Source organism: Phytophthora ramorum (assembly GCF_020800215.1).
Source record: "Phytophthora ramorum isolate Pr-102 chromosome Unknown Phyram_PR-102_s0002, whole genome shotgun sequence".
NCBI lineage: Eukaryota > Oomycota > Peronosporomycetes > Peronosporales > Peronosporaceae > Phytophthora > Phytophthora ramorum.
In genome coordinates this window covers 988,943-1,010,049 of record NW_027150648.1, presented here as the reverse complement: position 1 = coordinate 1,010,049, position 21,107 = coordinate 988,943, and the positions used below count along the sequence as shown (strand labels likewise).

Here is a 21,107-nt window from a genome sequence, read left to right as displayed (position 1 = left end):
ACTCAGATCTGCTTTTCCTGGTCAGCATATGCTTTCCGACATCTGGGCTCATTTGAATGCAACACGGTATTAATAAATAGTAGTAGTAGCTTATATTATAATGCTGTATTATAAATAATGGACCGATTCCCGAAGCATTTTTCCGACTGATTTTCCGACTAAACCTTGGATATACAGATCGCGTACAACCCGTTTATTTGGGTGTGCATATGTTCGGGCTCGGTGGAGGCAAAACAAGTTTAGACACGATTCTACGTGTAGCTCCGCGAATAGGAAAGAGATCAGTTGTGAAGCAGCTTATGAATCTGTTGGGTATTATCCCCCCCCCCCCCCCCCCCCGGGAATCTGTCGAGTTGGTGCAACCATGTAAGGCGCAATCGAAATGTAAGCAAAAGTGTCTATAATTGGCGTTTGCTGTCCATTTATTCACGAAATTGATGCGATAAATCCTGCGGGAATCGGCCCAATACCTAAGTTCGTATTATTAATAATAGACGCTCTTTCTCTTAATAAACGCTCTTTCTCCCAAGGCTACACATCGTTGATGTGCAGCCCGCACAAATCCCACCTGCTGTCCCAATGGGACTCCTATTGGTGGCCTCCAGCTCACATGCTCAGTCCACAACTCGCTAACAACCTCTCACGGGACTTCAGGGAAGACGAACTCGCTAACTGACCATGCGGCCAATCTATCTGCTTCTTGTGGCCTTGGCGCTCTTGCTCGCTAGTACCAACGCTGCGCTGGCAAGTGCTCGCACTTCGGATCGATCACTTGAGGTGATCAGTGACAAACGTTGCCCTCTTCGCCTGTAGCGATTTTGCTGGAGTCGTAGAAGCCTACCGATCAAGGCGTCAGCGGTGACTTCGACTGACACTCTCACTCTGCCACTCAATCGTCGGGGAGGAAGATCGCTGCGTGTGGAACAAACAACAAACGTCGAAGACGGCGACTCCGAGGAGAGCGGCGTGAATTTGTGGACAAAAATTTCCAAGCCTGTGAAACTCAAATTGTGGCGCTGGAGAGGCAAATCACGACGACTTTGTCAAAAGCGAGCTCGGAATGAAGGCCTTGTCAGGAGCAGCGCTTAAAGCGCATCCGAACTACCGTACCTATCTGAACTTCAAACTCGGCAAGTGGTACCGAAACGAGAAGCTTACCACGCTTGGTGCCTGGGAGCGCTTGAAGCTGAGTGACATTCCTGTTGACAAGCTTCGCAGTACCGACGACTACATGATCTACGTCCGCTATGTGAATATCTTTGACGATAATGCTATGCGAGCAGTGAAGGCCAAGCGCAAGACGCCCCCTCAGTAGTACTAATTTTGATAGTGAGGCGTCCAAGCTGGAGATGTTCGAGAGAGCGTGGATTTGGGAGTGACTAAAAGATCCGACGATTACGTTTTAACGGCGCTGGGAATGAAGGAGGTATCAGAAGAGGAGGTGCTACACCACGCAAAACTTCGGATTATTACATATATATGAAAACATCATTGGAAATGACGTATCTAAAGGGATAGATGAATCATCACACTGGTCAAAGTTCAGGTTAACCCTTTCGCGCTAAAAGGATACTTTTTTCGCCCTTTAAGGGTTTTTGCAAAACATGGTGCGAATGAGACGTGTCCAGGGGCGCATTTTGTGCCCTTTTAGCTTTTTGAGGTCTGACGTACTCACGTATTTTGTTACTACCAATCACAGCAGAGGGTGCAAGCGCATGCCTTGGTCTGGCTCTTTAAAATACGTGCGATGTCACCCATTTGCGTTCATAAACTGAGGATCCCCCATCATTTTTTTTATCTTACCGATTCAACCCTCCCCTCAGCGCCAGTCCTTACAAACAGCTATACACATGCACCATTCAGTTGCAGTGGAGCTATAGTTAAATTAAGACACACGCACTACCTCAGCCATGCGCACCAGCTTTCTCGATTGGGAAGACAAACAACTTGTTCAGATCGCCTACGAGTTTGAGAAGGAAGGCATTCGGATCACATGGGCTTACGTGGTGCGTCGCATGACCAAGTCTAAGCGGACAGCTGCCAAGCTTCGGCTGCGCCTCGCATCTCTCAAGCGGACGTATGGTAAGTTCGTCAAGGACTTTCCGCGCTGCTTTTTCGGTGAATCAGCGCCAGAGCGGTGTTTGCTGTCGTCTGCAGATGCCCGGCACGTGGGGTCGTCAGGAAGCGTAGCAGTGAGGCGGAAGGTGGAGCCATCATGGTGAGGCGACAGATGGGCGCAGTGACGAAGCGGTCGGCTGCGGTGATGAAGCCGTCGAGCAGTGCAGTGATGGAGCAGTTGGGCGGCGCGTCGGATTCGTCGATCACTCCGGCGATGGAGCAGTTGATTTGCGCGTTGGAGCTGTCGGCGTGCACAGTGGTGAAGAGACCTGGTAATGCGTTGGAAACGCAGTCGGTCAGTGTAGTGCTGGACTTCAGGCTCCGCCCCGATTGCCAGCAACGTCATGTTTTTCGTTGCTCCTGCTGCATGACGCAATACGAGTCCTGGCCTCGATATTTAGCAATATTACTGCGGGAGACATTCGCCAGGACACTGGTAGAACGCAAAACAATGCGGGGGAGTTGCTGCCATCCGGGGTTGCTGCCATGATCACGGATCTGGGGCCATTGAACACGCATGACATCTTTCTTGATGTGGGCGCTGGTATTGGCAATGTACTAGCTCAAGTTGCTCTTACTACCTGCATCAGCAAATGTGTTGGGGTCGAAGTTCGCTCTGATTTGTGTACTCTCGGAGAACAGCACATTCAAAGACATGCTGATTCATTCCCACTTCTGCGGAAGGTGGTCATGAAGGCTACAGACGTACGAGACGTGGCACTATCTGTACGAAGTCCAACTTGTGATGCTACAATTATCTACGCGAATTACTTTCTTTTCGAAGAATCAGCAAAGCTGTTTGTAGCCCAAGAACTTAGCGCCATGCCAAACGCACGAATTATTGTTGCGACTGCTCGCTTCTGTCCGCGACACAGTGGTAGATGTTCGGAACCATTCTGTCTCCGCTGGAAGCTAGCCGACGAACGGATGGTTGAATGCAGCTGGAAGTCTAATTTGACCCCGATCTATATTTTCAACAAAATATAGTGATAAAACCACCAATACTACAAACTTCTTGAGCACTGCGAGGAACGCGTCTGCACGAACACCAATAGCTTGGCCGACAGCATGTTCACACCATCACCCCGACCGTCACCGCTAGCAGCGGTGGCAGAACCACCCCATCCAGCAGCAGCAGAAGCACAACCTGGCCAGCATCGCGCCAGCTTCAGCAGCTCACCCACCGACGACAGAAGCTATAAGATAATTTGACGCACAACGTCTGGCTTTGGGCTTGGTTCAGGTAGGTTGCGCTTGGTAGGATTACTTTCAGCAGCGGTGCTTTTAGCTTGAGCTAGAGACGAGCCCCTGCGAATGTTACCTTTCACGGTGAACAGATCTTGGAGCAAATAAAACCTGTGAAATTTATCCCAACATGTCCAAGATTGCTGTGGACACATCCAGCTCGGTGGGTGCTTCTCGTTTACTTCTTGACACAAGGACACACTGTGAGTAAGGCAGTATGTTGTTACCTCTGTCGGGTAGCGATCCTCCCAGCCGCACACAACACATCTGCGTCGCTTCCGGCTCTTCTTGCTGTGAATTTTCTTCGAGGCAACGGCAGTGCATCGCTGGACGGGAACGTTTGCACTGGGGATCGACACTAGTGTCGGCGCAACGCCTTCAACATCCACGGCCTCGTTTAGTGAACTACTTCCGTACACCATACGACCCTCGCTGGGAGCTTCAATCCACTTGCCATTCATGAGCTGACACGCCAAATCCATGACATATTCGCGATGTGGATCACGCGCAGGAGGACCGACTCCTGCTAGCCGCCGCGTCAAATACGCATTTGATCGAGCAATATCTATCATTGCTGAGGCAAGGTTTTTATGCCACTTCTTGAAGGAGTAACCATCTGCAATGGAAAATCTGCCTCGGATCTGGTCCAACCTGTCCACCCCTTGCATTTCTGGTTGTACTGACCTATGCATGTCGGAGCAGCAAATTCTTGTGACGAATTGCCCACCATTCTTGTAACAGGTGTAATCGTAGATGGGTCGGCATTCGACACCATGTTGACGATGTCGCCGTCGCACCACGACGCAGCGATCATGCTATAATCATGGGAGATGGCCTGGAGGAGGTCGCCGCGCGTACATTTAGAATCATCCAGGATCGTGTGACGAGGGAAGTGCTTGCTGTTAGATTTGATGGTTCCTCGACCGTAAAGACCTTTGAGCTTCAGCTCTTGAAGCAGTTGGACCGAAGTGTAGTAATTGTCCATGTTGATGATGCGGTTAGTGCCGAAAAATGGCCTCACGACCTCCAACACGTGCTGTCGAATCTTAGACACCTTGTCAAATTCTACTCGCAGCGACAGTGCTTCTTCCTGTACAACTACGCCATCGAGCCGGTCGCCAACATCACACCTACTGCAATGTAGCTTGTAGTTTAGAGCGATCCAGGTAGATGAGCAGCAGGCAACATAGAACCGAAAATTGTATTTACCCGTTGGCTTCATGGGATTGAATACAAGCATGTGCCTTTCTTGTCGAGCCCGACACGCTATACTGGCTTCGTCCAAAGCCACATTACGTCCAACCTTGACATAGAGACCACCAGTCACTTTCAGCAAGTTTAGTAGAGGTCGGATACGAGCAGCAGCGTCACGATCCAGTGTGGTCGGTACAGCATTGAAACTCAGGCAGCACCGCAGAAGTTTGAAGCGACTTAGAGACATCACGCTATCCAGCGAGACGGAGTTCCCACCAAATATCAGGTCTTCTGGTTGTTGGCCCCAGTAGTTCGCATAGTCACCTTTGTCGTTCAAGGCCATATAAAACATGATGCCTAGAAACGCCATCAGCTCCGCGAGTGTGAATGGTGCTCCAAATTTGATGTCGTGCACAATAGCATACTTGTTCGTCTCGAACAGCACTTGGCGCCAGAAGTACAGAGGCAGGTACGCAAAAAAGCTGGAGGTGGCCGAGTGTTCAAACAGGTGTTTATACTGTGGTAGAAGGGTCGTTTTCGTTGAGCCGTCGGCAAGCTGGTAGAGGTCAGTCGGCGCGTCAACTTCTCCGTTGGGCTCAAATCGCAGATTTCGATTCGCTTCGACTTCTTCCATATTGGCAGGAAGCAAAACACCCGGATCAAATTCTCTGTATTCTTCCACCACTTGCAAATTGTCGTCATCATCCACGTCAATGTCATCGTCGGCGTCACCCGTTACTATCCCTTGCCGGTCGGGGTTGTCCTTCAACCGGGTAAGCTCCTTCAGCTCCAGATTGAACACATCCGACACTCACATGTTCCACAGCGTTCTGGAACTGAGCATCCAGCCAGTGGATCTCAAACAGTGACGCAAACTTTCCTCGCATCGGACGTCGGCAAACACGTCCCACAATGTATGCCGGTCCGATAGGGCGGTAGAGCTTGGACTTCATCCAGGTCTCGCGCTCCGGAGTGAATGCCACCAACTTATTCATGTATACCTCCTGCAGCATTATCGGAGGTGTCCTCGCTGGCTGGGTCAGATGTAACGAGTAGGGCGTTTGCCCCCGAGTTGTGGCTTGTGGCGTCCCAGGAACAGCGCTTGATACTACAACAAGTATACAAATATCCATATTAATACATACATGATGAATGCTTAAACAGCAGACGGCAACAAGACAACTACGCACCCATTCCATCGCCACGTCCTTCATCACTGCCACGTCCGCCGACGCGGCCACCACTGCCACGGCCGCCGTCACTGCCTGCCATGTCACGTCCGTCGTCGCCACCAACATGTCCACGAGCGCGAGCAACAACACCACGTCCGCCGTCGCCACCAACAATGCCATGTCCGCCGTCGCTGCCACCACCACTGTCCGCGTTTGTTTTGAGCTCCATCCACACTTGGCCTGGATGCCGGCAGATTACCGCTGCCGTCTTTGTTACTGCCTGTTGCTGCTACGCACCACCACGCACAAATATCATCAGCTGCAGTCACTACTCTTGAATCAATCGGATACGCACCCGGTGCCACGCCATGGCCGCCATCGCGGCCATCACTGCCTCGCCCGCGCTCGCGCCCTCCTCGATCTTCGTCCACTCTTGACCTGGATTCGGCAAGCTCGTTGCTGCCGTTGTCGTTTCTGCCCCCTGATGACATAACAACCCCTCATGCGTCGTTAGCACCACCGCCGCGCACGTTCACACAAGCAAGACTCGTACTTGTGAGGGCGGCAACATACCGAAGAACAGCGGCCTCGCCAAGAAGGTAATCGACGCCTTCTTGACCGTCTGCATCACCACCCGGTCGAACGTAGCGATAGCGCAGGTCCAGACTACGTCTGGGAGGCGGTTTAGAATACCAGCCAGACTTCTTGAGCCATGTCCACACGTCATTGAATGCGACGACACCGCCCAGATCGCTTGCTGCGCTCGCTAGGTGGCGCACCCGTCGACGTGGACGCTTCTCTATGATTTTTCGCGCTTCATCGCGGTCGCGCTTCGGCATCCCCGCGAGGGAGAAAAATCGGTTGTGTGGCCTGCGAGCGTCATGGGTTTTATGTCTCAAGGCATAAATTAATAGAGTTATGATGCCAGACATAATTTATTCATTACTCTAATTGATACCAATCGGTTTGGGAAGGTGATCATTTTATAGGTTCGCGCCAAAAACTAAAATTCACCCCAGGGTCTCTTTGGATGAGTAAATCGGTCAACGGCATAGTGAGACAGAGATATTTACTCCCATTGGTGCTTATGGATAGAGCGGGAACAGACAGGCATAGGATTTACCAATCAGATGCATATATGGAAGACCAAATCAGTAAAACTCACAATTCATAATAGCCAAGCGCACAGCAGTTCAGCGCTCATCTCTGCTAACCAGCCTTGTAAACTCAACTCTCTGGTCTATCTATTCCTCTGCTAAACTACCTTTCCCCACTGCACTAGACGTCCATACGACTGTATATTGTGCTCCCGCACAGACCGCGGCTAGCCTGTGGCAGGCTGCCTGCCTCGCTAATCCAGGGCAACTAGCTTGCGTCGTCATCGTAGTGACGTGTACGCAGCTTCAACCGCGTCATCGCGCGGAGACGAGACTGGTATGGTATTTTACGAAGGCTGCGATTTCTTACCGCGTAAATTTCGTTGCATTTCAACCAATGATCGTCGAATTCGTCTAGTCGCCGCAAGAAAAAAAAATGAGCCAATCCGCTGCGTCTTTGGAAACTACCATGAAAACCTTAAAGGGCGAATTTTGTACCCTTTTAGACCGTCCGGCTTTCTCTATCCCGCATCCGGGAGGATAGTGAACAGCACTCAAGCCTCACGCGAGTACCGTGAAAACCTTAAAGGGCGAATTTTGTGCCCTTTTAGATCGGAGTATCTTGACCTTGTATAGTATACTTTATCCAAGGGCGTCGCGAAAAGGTTAACTTAACTGTAAGTTATCCTCGACTTATTGCAACGCCGAGCATTGTTTTAGATACTTCGAAGTAAAAGTTTGCGAGTAGCTTTTGGTTTGATGGCCATTTCCGGGTCAAGCGGTTATGTAACATTTCGGCATAGTGCACCACAACCGCCTTCATTTTAAAACAGCCCTGCCGACTTCCTTCAGGTCACGTTGTCATGAGTGTTTGACGTCCCGAAATAAGAGATCTGGGCCATATGACACGCGCTATCGACGAGTTTCTGGACGTCTTCTCGCTGAAGTGGAAACCTATACACACTCTGCGCCTCGTGTCGGCCATTGCAGTTTCTGCGCGCTCGAGAACCTCCGAGTCGTGACACAAGCTACAACGGCCCATTTTGAACGATGCGGCTTCTGCACAAGGTGATATGAGCACTCTCAAACATTTAAGCAAAGGGCTGGTGGAATATTTTTATCGAGCGCACCAAGACAGTAAGTGCATCTTCAGCAGGAGGACATCTGGAAATTATGAAAGGGCTGCATGCCGACCGGAATTTGGGATTACTGGTACCGAGGTGGCATGGAAATTTGTGGCGCGATCTGGAAGTACGACGTTGAAGTGATCGAGTGGCTGAAGGTAAATGCTCAGCTTGACCGAGAATACGCGGCAAAATTGCTGTTGGGGGCTGCTGCACAAGGAGATCAACGTCTTGTTGAATGGATACAGGATGCATCGGGTTGGAGCACATGTATTTGACAGTACCCAACGTTCCTCTCGTCGCCCACACTCCGAAAATGCTTTGAATCGCTTTCTCTAAATACTGTAAGTAAACCAACATTGGAGTATCTGGACGGCGTCACGCTGGTAAATTACTCGACAGATCTAGCTGGCACGTTCCAAATGCACCACCTCGAGCCAACTAATCGGGCGCTCGCCCTCCACGGACAGAAAAATCGCGTTCCTGAGCGTGTTTTTATCTTGTCACTCCATTGCAGTTGCACGCAAGAAACAGAGAAGTGGACCATCGCGAGCGCCACCAGTACGTTTTCAGCTAGACCAACACGTGCTATCCAGCATTTTTGCGTTTGCAGCGCCCGTGTTTTACGTGAAGTGTACCTCCATACCGCCAGAGACGATGAAGCATGGTTTTTTTTGACTGACGTTCCAATATGATGGAGCATCAGTACTAGAGAGTTGAGGAGCAGAGTAAAGTACATGTAAGCAGTTCAGGTAGCCATGTTCATTAGTATTGTTTGTAGTTAGCTTCCTGTTTTGGTTATCTTCAGTTTTACTTCATTCTCTTCTCCAGCGCCATATCTACTATTTGCACACGAAGTGCAAGTTGAGTTGCTCTATGCCAAAAGACTTCTGTTGCTGGATGAAAAACGGCATTCTAGGTGGAAGATGAGGAAGTATTTGATGAAGACGTTCCTGTTATATTTCAGCTGTTCATGCTGAAAGGAGCGACCAAGTTCAGCTTTCCCAAAAACGTCAGAGCGGACCTCATCCGCTGGTTTGGCGTGAATCCAAGGGAAAATCCGACTGAAGAATATCTCAGCACTTTGAAGAAAATTGCGACACTGGACAAGAACTTGCAGCCACACAAGCCTGGAGTGGATACAAAGATTCCCGTGCGAATGGTAATTGGATTTACTTCGGACGCTTCAGGAGGATTATAGCGTTGCAAGATGTTTGAAATGCTGAAAATGCGGTAAGGGAGGAATGGGGAGTTTATCAGCGGAATGCGAAGGTCAAAGACGTCGAGCTTGGATCATTGCGATGCACATATGTGATGGAGCCAATAATTTTAGACCACGGCGACGCGGCGGTGCCTCCCTCAGTAGCCGATATGGTCATTGAGTTGATGCCCGACAATGCATGGTTGTCTCAAGTGCTCAACGCCTACGTGAACGCGGATCCAGAAAGTTATACTTTGATGAAACAGCAGGTGAACATTCACCATCACTCCAAATCGGAGCCGTTGATATGAACTTTGACAACCAGCCTCCGAGCCCATGATTATGAGGCAATGTGTTCCGCTGTCGTGAACAATAAGATAACCAAGAATATTTCGATGTATGCGAATAGAAATTCCAGCCTTGGTGGTGGAAACAGTGAAGACACGTGGAAGGGACTTGCTTATTCCTTTTGAGCCCGTGAAAACTCGTCGCTGGAGTCTTTGGCACTCACTTCCATTGTCACTGCCACCATCGAGGACATGGAGGGTTTTACTGCTATCCTGAATTCGGATCATCCCGAAGAAGTCCTTTGTGGCTAAAGACAGAAGCTAAGACCGCACTTCTGAGTGCACTTCTTCCCCAGAGAGTTTCATTAACAAACGGAAACGCGAGGACTGTGAGTCTATATTTCGCATTGGCGCGCTGGATGATCCCGTACTGTCCAACATTTTTCGGTTCGCTGCTCATATTCTACGTCAGGTCTATTTCGACAAGCCTATCGGTAGAGCAAGCAGTCTTTTTGAGTTTGAAAATTGCCGCGCTCCAGTACCGATTTAATAAATCCGCAAAGGTGATTGCTCTCTTAAACATCCCTTTAGGGGATGTTTCATTGAACTTCAGCACGACACAATCAAAGATAGCAAGTTACCGTTAGCAAATTCTGGAGCATGAAAGGTGGTACATTCATAATATCACGGTCACCGACTTCGAGCTTGAGATTTCGAAAACTGGTTGATCTAACAAATAATCCAACATCTCACAACTTTGAAGAAATATCTCGATGAGAGCCTTAGCTCCTTTGGGATCGATACCACAATTCTGGGCGAGTGGATGCCTTATTACCGAAACGAGCGCCTCTGTTGTGGAACTAAAGAGTCAATCACCCAACAATGGGGTGATTGACAGCGACACCACATTTCAGTTTGTTTAACCCATCAACCTCCTCACTTCACAATCTTATATGTCTCTGTCAGAAGCTGCTGCGGTGGATGCGGACGCCAGTGCTTCTTCGTCCCTGTCGCTCTTCGTCCTCTGCAGTCGCGTCTCGTCGCCCAAGCGGCAGAACGAGGTGCTGCAGCTGCAGCTTCTGGACGCCTCGACGCTGTTGGAGACCCAAGTCGCTCCCAGTCACAAACCGCGAGCGCTTGACTGCTCGGGCGTTGAATATGTCGATGCAATCGAGACAGCGCTCAGTCCTTTAGCGAAGGATGAGGCACCTCGCTTCGAGCTCCGGTGGTCGAGAGAGACACGGACGTTGACGCTCATGGAGCGCGCAGGGTTCGCTATGAAGTTCTCGCGTATTAATTTCCAGAGGTCAGACGACGAGGACAAGTGGAGGGAGTTGCTGCATCTTGTGGCGCAGCAGCAGAGAGAAAATGGGGAGAAACTAAGAGATACAGAGGGGAAAGTCGCGCAGCTGGATACGCTGTTGAAGCAGAAGGAGGCGTTGCTGGACACGGCGTTGACGCACAAGCAGAAGACGGAGGATACGTTGTTTGAAGGGTTTTGTGCCGTGCTGAACGCCAAGAAAGATGAGATTAAGAGACTGCAGAATGAGATGGAGAGGGCTCAGGAGGTGGCGGCCTATGATATGCAATCGGATGCGAAGAGGAAAGTCCCGGCGGGGAAGAGAGCGAGGAAAAAACCAGGCGCGAAGCTCAAGAAGGTGGAGAAAGAAGAAGATGATGAAGATATGAGTGACGGGTCCAGTAAGGAGAGTGACGATGAGAGCACGGTGACGGAGGGGGAGGACGATAACGAGAGCGAAAGGAAGCGCACGAAGAAAGACGCTATTAGTGCCTACAGCCAGGTGCCAGCTCTACGCTCGAGCTCGGTGCAGATCAGCTCCGCGGAGGACCTGCTGTCGAGTATGGATGATATTATCAAGAACGAAGCGGAAGCGGATGAAGCTGTGCAGCGAGGTAGCAGCAGTCAGGATGTGAAGTCAGAACCAGTTGTGTCTGCTGGCAGTTCACGAACAAAAAGGGCTGCTACAGTGAAGAAGAAGGTAAGCCCTCCGCCCAAGCCGACACCTGAACCGGTGAAGCCGCCTCGTTCAATTCCACAAGTGGATGAACCGATGGACTCGGAAGAAGAAGATATCCTTGACATGCTATCGTAGCCAGGCTTTGGTATTATTTCACGAATGAAAGTCAGTTTTGCTCTAGCAACTTGTGGGGTCTTGTGTCAGAAGAAATGTCTTGTTCAAGAGATGCCGACCTCGTGTCTGCAGCTCTGCAAGTTCCATCATATTGTACCGATCACCCTTTAGCTCCCCGTGTGAAACTCACGTTCCAAAGGCCAAGTCGCGCGCTAGCGAAACAAAATATGACTTGCAGGAAGATGATATCTCCAACAAGTTTATGAATGACCAATGGAGATGATAGAGTAGCGATGTACGACCAGAACACCTTTGCTCTTCATGCATATCTGATTATGATGCTGATGCCAGCACTATTGGCTGCCTTTGTACCTTTTGCTTTGGTCTCCCCATTTCGAGCATACCAACGAATTATTATGGCTTACAAAACGAAACTCCTTTTCCCTCAGTCAATGAGCTATCAGCCAGAAACTCGCAGTCATCCAGTTGATGCTTGCAGTACCGCAGTAGCCATTCCATGATTCCTACTCGAGCAGCCGACAAAATACATGCTGGGGGATCGATATTCTACACCTCTCTCTGCATACAGACAGATGCAGCACAATGTCAAAGTTTCCTCGGGACACAGCATCTTTTATTACTACAGGACTGCAACCCTCGGCTCGATGTCTGTGGATCCGTCCAGATACCCGGCACTCACTGCAAGCACTTCCATGGCGCGAGTAGAACATCATTTTGTGCACTTGGAATACAAAAACTTCACAGCCTCAAGGTGACCCCTGCCTGCAGTAGTGTCCATTGCTACCGTACTGCATCCTTCAGCTCGATTCGCATGCAAACATTCCACGATTTCTAACTGGCCTCTGCTGTAGAAGCGGCCAAATCCATGGTTGCAGATGTGCATCCCTCATTTCTATTCCCACTCAACCAAGCGACTCCAGCTAAATAAACCACTTTCAGCAGCGCCGTCCATTGCTGCAAATGTGCAGCGTCTGTGGTTCCTGGAATGGGCTGTTGAAGAGGAAGTGGTAGGCGACCGTACCGGGACAGGGGTTGCAGCTGATCATGACAGTTTACAGAACGACAAAGGCCACTGCGTTTGAGAATGCTGTCCAATGGAGATTTGAAAATGTTGAAGTGGTTTCATGAAAAAGACTGCAGCAACAGCACGATCAAAATTAGCAGACCGATCTTCCAGCTCACAATGCATGAGTATCCACTGTACCACTCCCCAATGGTACTTGTGCTGGGCCGTCCTCTTGTCTCCATCAGCTGCAACCCGATGCATCCTGTATCCACTCAACAAGACGTTGATCTCCTTGTGCAGCAGCCCCCAACAGCAATTTTGCCGCGTATTCTCGGTCAGATTGAGCATTTACCTTCAGCCACTCGATCACTTCAACGTCGTACTTCCAGATCGCGCCACACATTTCCATGCCACCTCGGTACCAGTAATCCCAAATTCCGGTGGTCGGCATGCAGCCCTTTCATAATTTCCAGATGTCCTCCTGCTGAAGATGCACTTACTGTCTTGGTGCGCTCGATAAAAATATTCCACCAGCCCTTTGCTTAAATGTTTGAGAGTGCTCATATCAACACTCATGACAACGTAAACTGAAGGAAGTCGGCAGGGCTGTTTTAAAATGAAGGCGGTTGTGGTGCAGTGCCGAAATGTTACATAACCGCTTGACCCGGAAATGGCCATCAAACCAAAAGCTACTCACAAACTTTTACTTCCAAGTATCTAAAATAATGCAATAAGTCGAGGATAACTTACAGTTAAGTTAACCTGAACTTTGACCAGTGTGATGATGATTCATCTATCCCATTAGATTCAATTTTGTCCTCGCATATTTCACGTAGTATCGGGAGTTTGCGTGATTTATCAGCACCTCTCCTGATACCCCCCTCATTCCCAGCGCCGTTACAACGTAATCGTTTGATCTTCCAGTCACTCCCCAAATCCACGCTCTCTCGAACATCTCCAGCTTGGACGCCTCGCTATCAAAATTAGTACTCACTAGAGGGGGCGTCTTGCGCCTGGCCTCCACTGCTCGCATAGCATTATCGTCAAAGATATTTACATAGCGGACGTAGGTCATGTAGGCGTCGGTACTGCGAAGCTTGTCAACAGGAATGTCACTCAGCTTCAAGCTGTGACAGGCCTCTGTCATACGGGTGCCACCGCGTGTGCGCGGTGGCCAATCAGAGTCGAGCGTACAACCGTTGGTTGGGACGGTCTCGAGTCTCGACACTGCATGTCCACATCAATCAATTAGAGTTCATTTTACCTACTTCCTCGCAACTACAGTATACGTCGGTAACGGGTTCTGTTAGCCCGTTACACCTGGTAGCACTTCGTCGTCCGTTCAACGCCCAAGATCAAGATGAACGACATCTCGAGTATGTCGTTGGAGCACGAGAACTTCCCGCACCTGACGCTGATGGAGTGGGAAGCACTCCACCGCCTGGCAGCGGTGTCAGGCGACACGGTCGTCAAGACGCTCCTGACGACTGGAACGGAACACGAACAACGCTTGTGTGCTCAAGAGTTCTTAACGCGTGAGCTCGCTGATCTACGTCGGCGTGCGACGACTCCCACGCCGTCCAAGAACAAGACCGACATCGTCAAGCTCGATGTCTCCACATACAGCGGCGAAGGCAAGACCCGCCTTCACCTGAACCGCTGGTTCTGCGAGGTGGACATAGCGATCGAAGCTCGGCAATTGTCTACCGAGCTCGCGCGCACGCGCTTCCTGCTTTCCAAGTTGTCCGGGAAGGCGAAGGAGTGGGCGCTCGGCCGACTCGTGGCCGACGCCTCCTGCTTCCCGACGATGGCAGCTATGCAGGCTGACCTGCGACTCGCGTTCGAGCCGCCCCAAGATGAAAGCGTTCAACGGTCGGCATTCCTTTCGCTAAAGCAGGGACGTCTGACCATGCTCGAGTACATTCAACGCGCGCGCCATCTCGCCTCGTGTATCACGACGCAGCCAGTCGACATGGCCACACAAGTCCACGTCTTTGTCTCCGGTATGAATGCTGGCTACCAGCGCTTCTACTTGACCCGCAAGACGCCATCGACGCTGGAGGAAGCCTTCACTGTCGCTTTGCGTGAAGACTATAGTGTGTCGGCATCGCAAGCTTTCGATGTCTCACGGCCTCTTGTCCCTGACCCAGAGCCCGAACCCATGGAGGTGGATGCTATCCAGTCCTATCGCGGACGTCGGGAGCCGACGTCGCCTTCACGCCAATCCTCCACTCGGGGGTCGCGTCCTATGAAGTGTTTTCGATGTGGCAAACCTGGCCATCGCGCGGCGGTGTGTCGTGCTCCGTCGCCCATGGCGGCGAACGCTACGACTGCGAACGACGTCGCCGCTCCAAAAAACGGCGACGACCAGTAGGTGCGGGGCGCCCTACTGGGTGTGTACGGAGCGATGGTTCTCTGGTGGCAGAACCTCCTCCTAGCCCTCCCGTGCTTCACGCACGCCTATCAGCCACCACATCTGGCAGCGACTCGAGACTGATCGTACTCAGTCTCCACGTTGAAGGTGCACAGCGCCCAATACGCGCCCTGCTGGATTCCGGCGCGACGAACAACTTCGTTCGCGCCGCGAGTTTGTCGGCATTGCCGGCGGACATGAGCATCCGCGAGAGCGGCGGTGAGATGATCGTAAAGTATGCTGACGGGAAGCCGCGGCGTACGCCACGGCGATCTGCCACCTTCGCGTACGAGTTTGACGGGTTCCGCGGCTCGGAGGAGTTCTTGGTGATCGAGCTGAGTGGCTCCTTCGACTGCGTCTTCGGAATCCCGTGGCTCGCTCGCCACCAGCCTGCCATCGATTGGCTCGCTGGTACAGTCCGCCCCCGCGATATCGACGTGAATGCCGTCGAAGCGTTCCTGTGCGGAACGCCAAACCAATGGCCGCATGTTACAGTCATGGACCCCGAATCCATGGCCCATGCTGCACCCGAAGCGAGCGATGGCCCTTCATGTGCAGTATGCGAAAACGCAACCTGCGCCGGTCCTGAGCAGGAGTCTCAGGACGCGTCCGATGTGGTCGAGCATGGGTTCCCACGTCCCGATGAGCAGTGGTTCTCGGATGAAGACGATGATGACGTGGTCGAGCATGGTTTCCCACGTCCGGATGAGCAGTGGCTCTCCCCCGAAGAAGAAGATGACGTGGTCGAGCATGGGTTCCCACGTCCGAGTGATGATGTGGTTGAGCGTGGCCTCCCACTTGCGGTCGAGCATGGATTCCCGCGGGTGGTCGAGCGAGAGCTCCCCGAAGAAGTTGACGCGGCCGAACAGCTGGCTCCGCGTCTTGGTGCCGATGTCGAGTTCCGGCACCCCGAGTCTGCTGACGTGATCGAGCATGGGTTCTCACTGTCAGCTGTGGAAGACTCTCCACGCCCGGTTCGTCGTCGCGGTCGTCGTAAACCGCGACGACCTCGTGCGCCGTCGCGGGATCCAGTCGAAGCTGAGACCGAGATGATCTCAGTCCTGGTGGGGAATGACGCGGACGAACCTCCGCGTGCGTGCAACGTCGAGGTCGCACGTCCTCCATGCGACGCTGCCGAGATCACTCGACTGCCTGGCCTCTCGTGGAAACATTTCCTTCGCGACTTGAAGAAGGGCGAGATCGAACAAGTGTGCATGATCGTCGCCGAAGACGCCGCATCCATCGCAGCCGTCGAGACCCACGCATCGGACTCAACGTCCGACGCTCGCACACGTCCGAAAGGTGCTGAGCCAAAGAACGCCCGCGCAGCACGATACGCTGCCCAGTCGTTGCCGGCTCTAGAGGCTGCCGGCAACCCAGTCGCTCCTCTTGTACGCGAGTTCAGCGACATCTTTCCGGACAAGGTTCCAGCCGCCCTTCCACCCGATCGTGGCGTTCGGCACGAGATCGACCTCGTGCCAGGCGCGAAGTACTGTGTGACGCGGCAGTGGCCGCTTCCCCGAGATCAAGTCGAAGCGATCGACGCTTTCTTCGAAGGTCGCCGGCAAGCCGGCCACGTCCGCGAGAGTCTGTCCCCGCATTCCAGCCCGACGTTCTGCGTGAAGAAAGCCACCGGCGGATGGCGGATCGTCCACGCCTTCAACAAGCTCAACGACGCCACCATCCCGGCGCAGACGCCGATTCCGAGGAAAGACATGGTGCTCGACACCATGTCCGGCAGCACCAAGTTCAGCGCCATCGACCTGATGGATGGCTTCTACCAGATCTTGATGCGCGAAGCCGACGTGCCGTTGACTGCCGTCAGCACGCCCAGTGGAATGCTCTGGGAATGGCTCGTGATGCCGCAGGGGCTCAAGAACGCCCCTGCCACCTTCAATCGCATGGTGTCAAATCTGCTCCGGCCGTTCCGCGACTTTGCGCCCAGCTACTTCGACGACATCTTCATTCACAGCCGTGCCGCGGGCGGCATGACGGACGTCGAGATGCACCTTCAACACCTGAGGCAGGTGTTCGAAGTGATGAGGGAGAACAAGCTGTATGCCAACTTGAAGAAGTGCATCTTCTGCGCTCCCGAGATCCCAGTGCTCGGGAGCTACGTCAGCACGGAAGGTGTCCGTGCTGACCCGGAGAAGATCGAAGCCATCTGCGCTTGGCCCGCTCCTCAGGATCAGAAGCAGCTCCGGCAGTGGCTTGGTCTCGCGACGTATACTCGAAGAACTTCGCGGCAATGATCCGTCCGTTGTCGCAGCTTCTGAAGGCAGATGCCGCGTGGTCGTGGCGTCCTGAGCACCAGTCGGCTTTTGACGCGGTGAAGACGAGCTTGTCCACCGCGCCCGTACTCATGCTTCCAGACCACTCGAAGCCCTTCCATGTCGTGTGCGACGCGAGCGACTTCGCGATCGGCTGCGCCTTGATGCAGTTCGATGACGAAGGGCGCGAGCGGGTCATCAGTTACCAGTCGCGCCAGCTGAAGCCGGCAGAGCGGAATTATCCGGTCCATGATAAGGAGCTGCTGGCCATGCGGTACGCCCTCATCAAGTTCCGCGTATATCTCCTCGGCGAGCAGACCTTCGCGATCTACACCGACCACGCGTCGTTGAGAACAGCGACGAAGAGCCCTCACTTGTCCCAGCGCATGGCGCGCTGGCTCTCGCTATTCTCCGAGTACAACTTCGTCGTCCACTACAAGCCGGGCAAGGCCAACATCCTCGCCGACGCGCTCTCGCGTCGGCCAGACTACGTGCAGTCGGGTCGACACGCAGTTGGCGACGAGGATGACGACGAGTGCGCTGTGTGTGTTGCTGAAGAGGTCGCTGCAGTGGAAGTCGCAGCGACTACTCCACTCCGAGACCTGATATCGGCCGCGTACGAGGCGGACGCGGCGTGCTCCGAGATGATCAAGTACTTGGGAGACCCGTCCGACACGGCGCGGCGCCGATTGTCCGCACGGAGCCGTGCCCGCATTGATCGATACCAACTGGAAGGAGGCCTGCTGACATACAGCGTCGATCGCGCCGATCCGCCGCGCATCGTCGTCCCGCTGGACGATGACCTTCGGGCTCGGCTGATTCACGAGTTCCATGACGCTCCCAGCGGCGGCCACCTCGGACGCGAGAAGACTTTCGCGTCGCTCTCGCGAGACTTCTATTGGCCGCACATGTACAAGTGGGTGCGGAAGTAGGTACGCTCCTGCGAAGCGTGCCAACGAGTCAAGCCGTCGCAGTCGAAGCAGGCCCCGCTTCGACCCCTCCCAGTTGCGGCGGATCCGTGGTCTTCCGTGAGTATGGACTTTGTCTTCGGGCTGCCTCGAGATGCTCAAGGCCGCACTGGGATTCTCGTCTTCGTAGATCGTTTCAGCAAGATGCTTCATCTTGCTCCGGTCGCTGTCACCATCACCGCGGCGCAGTCCGCGGCGATCTTTCTCGACATCGTCTACAGGCACCATGGACTGCCGACCTCGATCATCTCCGATCGCGATCCCCGCTTCACCGCCGCATTCTGGACCGAGCTCTTCAAGCTAGTGGGGACGCGGTTGAAGATGTCCACCGCGTCACACCCAGAGACGGACGGCCAGACCGAACGCGCAAACAGGGTCGTCGAGGACGTGCTGAGAAGCTTCGCCACGTCGTTCGAGTCGTGGAGCTCGTTCCTGCCTATGGTTGAGTTCGCTCTCAACAACGCCGTTCACACGTCGACCGGTCTCACGCCATTTTACGTCAACTACGGTCGCCATCCCCGCGTTCCAGCGCTCCTCGGCATGGAGCGCTCGATTCCCCAAGGCGGCGCTGACGACGAGAACGACTCGGCGCACCTTTCCAATGCCGACCAAGTGCCCAGCGGCACTGAGGCCGCTGACGGCGCTACCTCCGCCTTGATGAACGGTGTCACGACTCGGCACGGTGCCCGAGCCTCAACTCGAGGCATGCGTACGCGTGCCGCCACGAGGGCGGCACCATCCGACATCGCATCTTGGACACGTCGGACGCTGATCAACCCACGTCAGCGTCCTCGTGCAATTGCATATGAAGACACGTCCGGCGCGGCGACCCCGCCCGCGCCGCCTCCAGCAAACTTTGACCCCATTCCGTCCCCACAACCGCGCGACACAGCGGCTGTCAGCAAGTTCTTGCAGCGACGCCAGAGTGTGGCGCGCTATGTTCGTGACGCGATTGCAGTGGCAGTCGATCGTCAGAAGGAAAACGCTGATCGACGCGGCCGCAAGAACATGGAGAAGTTCGCCGTCGGCGACCGCGTCTTGCTATCGACGTCCGGCATTCAACCCATTTTGGTTACCAATTTGGGCGCGAACAAGCTCGCGCCAAGGTATATTGGACCATTTCAAGTGTTGAAAGTGTTAGGAGATGCCTACACGCTACAGCTACCTACAGCGCTCCGGCTTCATCCTACTTTCTACGTCGGTCGGCTGCGGCGATACCATCCCGCGCTTATCCCCAGCGACGACGCTGCCACTCCCCAGCGTTCCGGTCTTGGCCCCGCTGCGGCGATTGGCGCCGCGGCACTCGGCGACGCAGCTCCTGGTTCTCATTCTCCAGCACGTCCAGACGACGCGCCTTCCGATCCAGACGCTGCGCGATCGCAGCGTCCTGTCCGCGATTCTCCGTTTGAGCGGGACGGCCCCGCTCCTCTCGTCGATGGTGCTGGTAATATTCGCCACGTGGTCGAGGCCATTCTCCAGCACGATGATGCCCGTGCTGCCCCTCGTTCCGGCCGTCGGAGTCGCGGTGGTCGTCACCGCGACGACCCCGTCCCCAGTCACCGCCAGTATCTTGTTCGCTGGCTTGGCCCCATGCCGGATAGCTGGGAGCCCCGTGCGATCCTTCTTGCCGACATTCCGGACTGCGTGGCGGCGTACGAGGCAAGCCTTGGAGAGGGGGCAAGTCCTCCGGACGGCGCGGCGCGGCGCCACGCCGCGCCTAGACGCATGAAGCGAAGCTTCGAATCTTCCTATCAGTCGACGCTCGGACTCGGTGAGCGGATACTCCTCAACCTGGCGCTGCCACTCTTCTGCACTCGGTCGCGGGAGATCGAACCCGCGACATCGTGGACATCCTGTCTTGAAGTGCACGAAGCAGGATTTGCGGTCGGCGTCGTACGACGTCTCACAGATTTCGAGGGCCAGAGCACTGACGGACAAGCGCGAGTGCGTGGCCTCGCGCTGCTCGAGTCTCTGCGTGAAGATCTCCTCACCCTCAATGTTCCAGCGCTCCACGAAGGACGTCCACGATCGGTCCATGGACCGATAGGTCACGGTGCCTCTCGCCGCGACGGGCTTACTGCGAGTCGATCTCCATCGGTTGAACAACGCGATCATCTCGTCCGCACTCCGATCACCTTGCACGGCGCTGCAATCGTGCAGCGCCCACCGCTCCAGTGTCTCTTCGTACGTGAGGTCTCCAGTGTCCATCGCAGCTCCAATTCTCGACTGACGAAGATCCAAGCTTCGCCTTCTCTGCGTGTTTCTTAGCCTGAATGGGGAATGGTGTGACAGGCCTCTGTCATACGGGTGCCACCGCGTGTGCGCGGTGGCCAATCAGAGTCGAGCGTACAACCGTTGGTTGGGACGGTCTCGAGTCTCGACACTGCATGTCCACATCAATCAATTAGAGTTCATTTTACCTACTTCCTCGCAACTACAGTGTACGTCGGTAACGGGTTCTGTTAGCCCGTTACACAAGCGCTCCCAGGCACCAAGCGTGGTAAGCTTCTCGTTTCGGTACCACTTGCCGAGTTTGAAGTTCAGGTAGGTACGGTAGTTCGGATGCGCTTTAAGCGCTGCTCCTGACAAGGCCTTCATTCCGAGCTCGCTTTTGACAAAGTCGTCTGATTTGCCTCTCCAGCGCCACAATTTGAGTTTCACAGGCTTGGAAATTTTTGTCCACAAATTCACCCTCTCCTCGGAGTCGCCGTCTTCGACGTTTGTTGTTTGTTCCACACGCAGCGATCTTCCTCCCGCGACGATTGAGTGGCCATGAGTGAGAGTGTCAGTCGAAGTCACCGCTGAGCGCTTGATCGGGTAGGCTTCTACGACTCCAGCAAAATCGCTACAGGCGAAGAGGGCAACGACGGTGACCAATAGAACTTGGGAAACTCCCAT

The 21,107-nt window shown here is 53.6% G+C and overlaps 3 protein-coding genes across 3 annotated transcripts; 2 read left to right on the top strand and 1 right to left on the bottom strand.

Moving 5' to 3' along the window:
* Positions 1 to 1,060: 1,060 nt before the first annotated feature.
* Positions 1,061 to 1,315, top strand: KRP23_1765 (RxLR effector protein Avr1; the record flags this gene model as incomplete). Its single annotated transcript, XM_067886419.1, has 1 exon — positions 1,061 to 1,315. One exon carries the CDS (start codon positions 1,061 to 1,063, stop codon positions 1,313 to 1,315), a length of 255 nt encoding a protein of 84 aa, XP_067749098.1.
* Positions 1,316 to 10,391: 9,076 nt separating this feature from the next.
* On the top strand, positions 10,392 to 11,552 carry KRP23_1764 (uncharacterized protein; the record flags this gene model as incomplete). Its single annotated transcript, XM_067886418.1, has 1 exon — positions 10,392 to 11,552. The coding sequence occupies one exon, from the start codon at positions 10,392 to 10,394 to the stop codon at positions 11,550 to 11,552; it is 1,161 nt and encodes a 386-aa protein (XP_067749097.1).
* A 9,057-nt stretch (positions 11,553 to 20,609) lies between these two features.
* KRP23_1763 (RxLR effector protein Avr1) lies at positions 20,610 to 21,107 on the bottom strand (the record flags this gene model as incomplete). The annotated part of the gene is made up of 1 exon (XM_067896046.1): positions 20,610 to 21,107. The coding sequence occupies one exon, from the start codon at positions 21,105 to 21,107 to the stop codon at positions 20,610 to 20,612; it is 498 nt and encodes a 165-aa protein (XP_067749096.1).